The sequence below is a fragment of the Salminus brasiliensis genome, chromosome 17, assembly GCF_030463535.1.
Source record: "Salminus brasiliensis chromosome 17, fSalBra1.hap2, whole genome shotgun sequence".
NCBI classification, from domain to species: Eukaryota; Metazoa; Chordata; class Actinopteri; order Characiformes; family Bryconidae; genus Salminus; species Salminus brasiliensis.
The window spans coordinates 15,427,756-15,434,848 of record NC_132894.1 but is presented as its reverse complement, the minus strand read 5'-3'; the positions used below and the strand labels follow the sequence as shown (position 1 = coordinate 15,434,848).

General features: G+C 38.9%; 1 protein-coding gene across 1 annotated transcript; it reads left to right on the top strand.

The window, feature by feature from the left end:
* Positions 1 to 1,819: 1,819 nt before the first annotated feature.
* On the top strand, positions 1,820 to 6,975 carry LOC140538038 (D-serine dehydratase). Its single transcript, XM_072660433.1, has 8 exons — positions 1,820 to 1,850; positions 2,084 to 2,247; positions 3,155 to 3,435; positions 3,971 to 4,151; positions 4,378 to 4,499; positions 4,612 to 4,801; positions 5,562 to 5,667; positions 6,619 to 6,975. Exons 2-8 carry the CDS (start codon positions 2,093 to 2,095, stop codon positions 6,706 to 6,708), a joined length of 1,125 nt encoding a protein of 374 aa, XP_072516534.1. The 5' UTR covers positions 1,820 to 1,850; positions 2,084 to 2,092; the 3' UTR covers positions 6,709 to 6,975.
* Positions 6,976 to 7,093: the final 118 nt, after the last annotated feature.

Sequence of the window (7,093 nt, the reverse complement as noted above, 5' to 3'; positions counted from 1 at the left end):
AAACCACAGGATAGTGGAAACCAGTGGCAAAACGCGATGCAACAGGTTGCTATGTCCTCTACAACAAACCTTTTTTGCATTAGGTCAGAAAGCTAATGCTAATACCAACAAGTCCCACAGAACCAGCTCTGTTATAATCATGGCAATAAACCGTCCTCAGGCTGCATTAACATTCTGTAGCGAGGGACAGCAATAACTTTCTAAAAAAAAAACAATTATGCCAATATGTTAGCTAGAGAAACAGTTAATCGCATTATTATATTTTAAATCCTTCAATTCTCCAATCTGCAGTTTCCAGTTTCACCACAGTCAGTTAATTGATGCTCTTTTTTAGGGAAGGTTTGTGCCTTTTAGTCCTGCGTTGTACTGACCCAGGTTGGCAAAGCAGACTCAAGTGGTCAGCTCACACTATACCCTACATGTCTTTGCCAACTGTAGCTGGGACAAAATGTATTTGTATATCACTTTTTATGAAAATTATCTAACAATAATGATATAACAAATCTGTGTCTGGGCCTAGTAAACAAGCAGCAGAAAAACAACCTAAAATCAAGTGTTTTAAGACTCAACATGGGAACTTATCATGCTCTGGACGACACCTGATTGTAAAACATTACACACAAAAAAATAACCATTAGGACTCATTTAGATCGCATTAGAAAACCATAAAAAGCATCAAGAACAAGCCACAGCTCACCTGTTAAACCCTTCAGATCCTTTTACTTTTCCGTTATCTGCAAAAACCTAAAATACCATTACTGAATATAGGACAAACCATTTCAGAAACTTGTAAAGCCTTTTACAGTTTCTGTCAGCCGGCCAGGAAATAAGTAATGAATAAAGAGAGCAGCTATCATTAGACAGCAGTGCTCAAACTGCCTTGAGGACATTTTGTAAATGACTAGTATGCATTAACTTTTAATATGGTAATTCAATTGGCAACGTAATATAACATTTGGGCAAGCATAGCTAGATTTCTTACTATTACTACTAAATTAACCATTATGTACAGTATACTGAAGTGTTACTGTCTGCTCTTAGCACCCTCAGTTTTACCTTCTCCAGTGGAATCTGTATTTCTGGATGAGTCTCATTTGCAGATTCATATTGCTCATAATAATAATAATCCATGGCATGCAGTCGGACTCTGAGGACTATAAGGTGAGTGGAGACGGCATCTGATTCAGACTGAAGAATTTCCCCATCCTTTTTTTATAGTATAGACCTATGTTATGATTAATATTGTTAATAATATTGTTAATATTGTTAATATCGCTATGTAATATTAATATTAATATCCAACACACACCTTGTAATCGAAGTAACTATAGTATTACAACAACATGACAACTATAAGAAAGAAAACACTATGATATATATATATATATATATATATATATATATATATATATATATATATATAATATTTTTCTATTACCTAGAGCTTATATTGACGTTTCCCAAACGATGTATCCTTCCTTCTACATTGTGTTTAAATTAAACCATTTTAAAATTGAAGTTTTGCTGTTTTTTTCACAGGGAAATAATCTTCCTTTACTCATGTGTTAAATGTATTGAAATGCACTTTCGGCTGCATCGCTAATGGCGCCTTACTCCCTATATAGTGCCCTACTTTAGTCACGAACTCGCGGCTTGGCCACTATGAAGCCATTTGGGATTCAGCCATTCAAATTCTCGAGCGAGAACGTTGGCAAGCTGGCATTTCATTGGCTGTTACGGTCATCGGTCAGTGGTGGTGAGCCAATCAGAAGAGGCCTTCCCCGTAACGCCCTCTCTGTGCACGGTCGCAGCGGCTTGGTTCAGAGAGAGAAAGGCGTCGAGGGAGGAAAGTGAGTGCATTTCAGACAACTCTCCTTGAATGTAGTAGCTATAACTGTTAGCCACGCAAACACGGCAAATATATGACGATGATGAAGCTAGCTTGCAGTCGTTACAGCAGATGTTACGAACTGACACGGCTCGGTGGGCTCTTCCTCCGAGGGCACTATAAAGTAGTGTGAGTGAGGGGGCTGTGTTATTCCCAGGTGAACTGATTAACTGTGTTTCTGTCCTTTCCGCTTAGTATTTCAGGATGGCCAGCTCTGCTGCGGAGTTCACCAAGGATCTGTGTACTCCAGCTTTCACTGTTGATCTCGAGATCGTGAAGAAAAATGCAAGTGTAATGTTGGACCGCTTCCAGAAGCTCGGAGTGCAGCTGCGACCTCACATGAAAACCCATAAAACCCTGTAAGATCCCTCACGAGTGTCTCCACCCCACAGACCAGACCAGACTAGGCTCAAACTTCACTGATCTGCTGCCTACGGAAGCTCTAAAGGACCATAGCTAAGCATTTTAATACGGCACAGTAATGCAATAACTATCTAAATGTAAAAAAAAAAAAATGCATATGCAATATGCAAACTGACTAAGATGACTATACTGAATAAACATGTGCATATATTGGTATTTAAGTGAAGTGTCAATAGTGTCCAGAAGTGCAGATGTACAGGATTTACAGTAATGTGTTAATAGTGCAGACCTGTTATAACCTATGATTAAACATAAGAGACTCAGTGCCCATCATAATGAGTTAATACATTAATACAGTTATTTGACATCATCACAGCATCACTGTTTTCACAAGGACACAGATGTGTTATTGAGGTAATGGCAAAATTAGTGAGAGAAATGAAAAAAAAAAAAGAAACATGTAAAACAGATGGATCTTAATCCGATGTAGAATTTGCTAGCCGACACAACCTGATTAATTTGTTATGGATTCATTGTTTTATGCTGTGATAATGACTTAAAGCAGCAATATGTGAAAATTAGGCTATTAGGCTATACTCAAATATCCATGATTTCTACTAAGAACCGGTGGTTTTTGAGTGTGGTCACTTATCCCACAATGCAATACGAAACGGAAAGGAAGCCTGGAACAGTTATTAGTGGCAATGACAGAGATGCTATTTTCTCTATTAAAAGTTAAATGAAATTACATTTTGAAGCGAAGATAAATTGCTACATAATGCTGCTTTAAATAACTCAATCTCAGTCAAACAAATAATTATTCACTTTTATAAATTAAAATATGCAAATCAGTGCCCTTCTATGGCTCTCCTACATTTTCCTTTTTTCCTATGTTGTCTGCAGAGAATGTGCAGACATCATGACTGGGGGCTCTCGCCGCTGCATCGTGGTCTCCACCCTGGCCGAGGCATCGTTCTATGCTGACCACGGTTATGACGACATTCTTTACGCATACCCACTGCCGTTCGACAAAGTAGAGCGCTGTGCCGAGTTGTCAGAGAGGCTCTCTCTGTTCCATGTGCTGGTGGACAATAGCCTCGCCCTGCAGGAACTGAGGAAGAGACCACTGAGTCAAGGCAAGGTCTGGCACGTGTGGATGAAACTGGACTGTGACAATGGTAGAGGTGAGGTCTGCTCAGAGTATGTAATGGCATGCATGTAATATGTTTGCAGACGTAGAAATAGGTGCAATAATTAAATAAAACAATAACAATAATTAAATAAAACATTTAGATCAGTTATGAACATTTCTGCAGAATTAAAGGTGTAAACAAAATTACTGGTTCTCAATACCACCACTGTAAGAAATTAAGTTTCTTCATTATTAAGTCACATCACATCAAACCACTCTGTGAACTTTGTTTAAATCTTTACATTTTAATTCTGCAGAAACTGTGGGAAAGATTCTAAAATTCTCCTGTGACCTATTAAACCCTGCCTAAAAATTCATAATTCTGTAAGTTACAAAAAAATCTGTGATTTTTCACTGATTTTTGAGGTGAAATAAGCTTTGGGATGTAATAAACGTACTGGTCAAGAGTCAGTTTGTTCATTCTAAGCTCATTCTGTTGTTACAGCTAATTTAATGTCCAGCAACTGATACTAGGGTAAGCCGTGTGAATATCACTTTTTTTTTTTTTTTTTTTAAATATATAAAAGCGGGTGTTCCTCACTCTGAGCCTGCCGCTCTGCAGTTGGCCCAGGAAATCTCTGCGACAGCAGGGGTGGAGCTCACAGGAATCTACGCCCACTGTGGTAACACCTATGGCTGCAAAGGGGAGGAGCAAATCAAGGCTGTTGCCCAAGAAACCACGACAGTCACATTACAGTTCGCAGAGAAGTACGCTTTCCGTGTCACTTGTGTTTCTGAATGGCATATTGTTCTGATGTTGTTGTGCTCAGGAAAGCCCAAAGTGAAGGCATTCGTTAGTATTTATTTACAGGTCAGTGATCCTCTTCATGCTCATTATTGTAAAAAAAAAAAAAAAATTCTACTGGCCACGTAATGCAATGAACTTCCATGCAGTTTTAGTATAGGAACTCTTTTTCACTGTTATTTGATGCAGACTTAAAGCCACTGGAGTTCAGGGCCCCAAATCGAGCATTGGCTCCACCCCTTCCTGTAGCCACCCAGTCCCGGACATGGCTATGTTAAATGAGGTCCATCCTGGAAACTACGTATTTTATGGTCAGTGGTATGTAATGTTAGTTCCTCAGTTGAGCTTGTTTTTAGAAGAATGTTTGACACATCCCTTCTACCGTGTGTGTGTGTGTGTGTGTGTGTGTGTGTGTGTGTGTAGATGTGCAGCAGTCTCTCATTGGCTCCTGTAGACTTGAGGACGTTGCAGTACGGGTGCTGACAAGGGTTATAGGCCACTACCCACACAGAAACCAGTTACTGGTAGACTGTGGCTGGACCGGCCTGAGTCTTGATGGAAGAGGGCGCCTTCCTACAGGCTACGCCATCGTCGAGGGGCATCCAGAACTAAAGTAAGAAATAAAGTGGACTGATGTTTAGTTTGACTAGCATTTCTGGTATTTAAACTGGTATATAAACTGGTATTTAATGATGTGCGTATTGTACTCTGGAGAAGAAGAATGTCTAGATGCTGATGGACATTTAGGACCAAAAAAAACATGTTTGTATTCACAGCGGAATTATTTGGATTATTTGGATGCATAATTTGAAATGCAGGCTAGGTAACATTAGTTAGATGAGACTGGCGGCCGCTGTGCTAACACTGCGGTAGTGATGTTGGACGAGGCCGTCTGATGATGTGCTAACACCACTGTAGCAATGTGAGGCCGGTAGCTGGAGTGTTTTGAAAACCGTGTCTTTTGGTCTGCAAGCCCAGTGTCATTACATTGAAAATGCTTGAGCATGAATTTGGGGGCAGAGCTTAAGATAAGATAATCCTTTATTAGTCCCGCAGTGGGGAAATTCTAAGAAGGAGCACTGAAGGGAGGGGTGTATTTGTTTTGCTGCTGAATTTTAAAATCGGCAGTTATTCTCCAGAATCGCGCCCAGCGCCTGTAGTTGCTTCTGCTCTCCTATATAGAACAGTAGTGGTCAACTCTGAGGACTATTAAAACAGTAAAAAAAAACAAAAAAAAAACTTTCCAATACTGAGCATATAAGAGGAAAAGAATGCGTTATGGGTGCATGTAAATACCAAATAATGAGCAATAATTCAGACTGCAAAGTTTCAAAATATGCTGGAAAAACTGAATTGTTTTATTGATTTGATAGACTGACCTCCATGACTCAGGAGCATGGCAGGATGGAGCCCATCTCTGGAAAGCTGGATTTTAGTCAGTTCCCTCTAGGGTCGATGCTCACCCTTATGCCATACCATGTAAGTAGCTACTGTTTTAGGTGCTTTAAATAAATTCATAAAGTAATTTTGGAGCATTTCCATTGGTACATTCATCATGAAATGTTGACACAATGTTGCCTGTTTCAGATAGGAAAAAACATTAATGCGCAGACCAAAAGTAATACATTTTTACAGAGGCTGGTTTATCTGCTTTACAAACTGGCATCAGTGGGTGAAACTGCCATAACATTAAAACCAGTTCTTACTTGTTGAAATATGAACTCCACAAGACCTCTGAAGGTGTTCTGTGGTATTTGGCATCAGGATGTCAGCAGCAGTCCTGTAAGTTTAAGTTGGGGCCTCCATGGATCACATCAGTGAGACTTGGGCGCCCGTGACCTTGTTGCCTTGTTGAAGTTCTGATCTACTCTATTGCTTGGCACATCTTAGAAAGAGAGAGGTGCTGCACTAAGGATCATGGTGGTATTCCTCAAACATTCATCAAAGAACAATTAGAGAATGCTTTTCCTTTCCACAGAGCAAAGTCCTGTTATTCATTCATTTTAAGATGTATTGTTGTTAGTATTGTGAATGAAATTAACATCAATGTGCTTGTTGCCAGTGTTCGCTCTGTAGTCAAGTGTGAAAAGAGATTAGAGTTTTGGGCTCAGTCAGCAGCAGCCTGTGGGGTAGCAGAATTTAGCCTTGATGTTCTGACATTCTGCTGCTGAAGCTTCTTATCTGTGGTGTTGTGTAACTACAGTTCTTTTCACACTAGGTGTGCCATAGTTGAGGAGTAGCATTTTGATGTAGGTGTTTTAATTGACATGTGTTGTAGGATTCTGTGTCATTTACTAGCATACTATAGTGGGTTCCTACGCTTGTTCTTGGTTATTAATAGAATGGCAGTAACAATCAGGTCTAAGAACAGCATAAACCATAAGAGACGTGACAGAAATACACACACTTATACATCATTATGTTTTTCAGGCTTGTGCTACAGCTGCAATGCATCCAGTGTACTATGTCCATTCCAAAGGAAAGATTGTAGGCACTTGGAAACCCACTCGTGGATGGTAAATGGTCAGGAAACATGGATGGATACATTATTAAATGCATAATAATTTCAGCATTAGAAATTACTAGACATTCTTTAGTAAATGACATGTTTAGGGAAGGTGTGATTCGTCTAAACGTGATTAAACTATGTGAAACTATGTGCATATTCTTGATAAAACCCTGTTAATACATATATTATTTTTTTAATCAAAGACAATGACTGCCCTTTACATTACTTACAGTGCATACGTTAATATTAACACTTTTTTTGGATTATTTCAATTCATTTTTTCTGTGATAAATTAAAAAATGAAGAATACATTTACAATTTAATTATTAGTAAAAACAAATTACCAACATTACTAAATTAATAAAGTAATAAACTGCAACACATTTGTTTTGATGT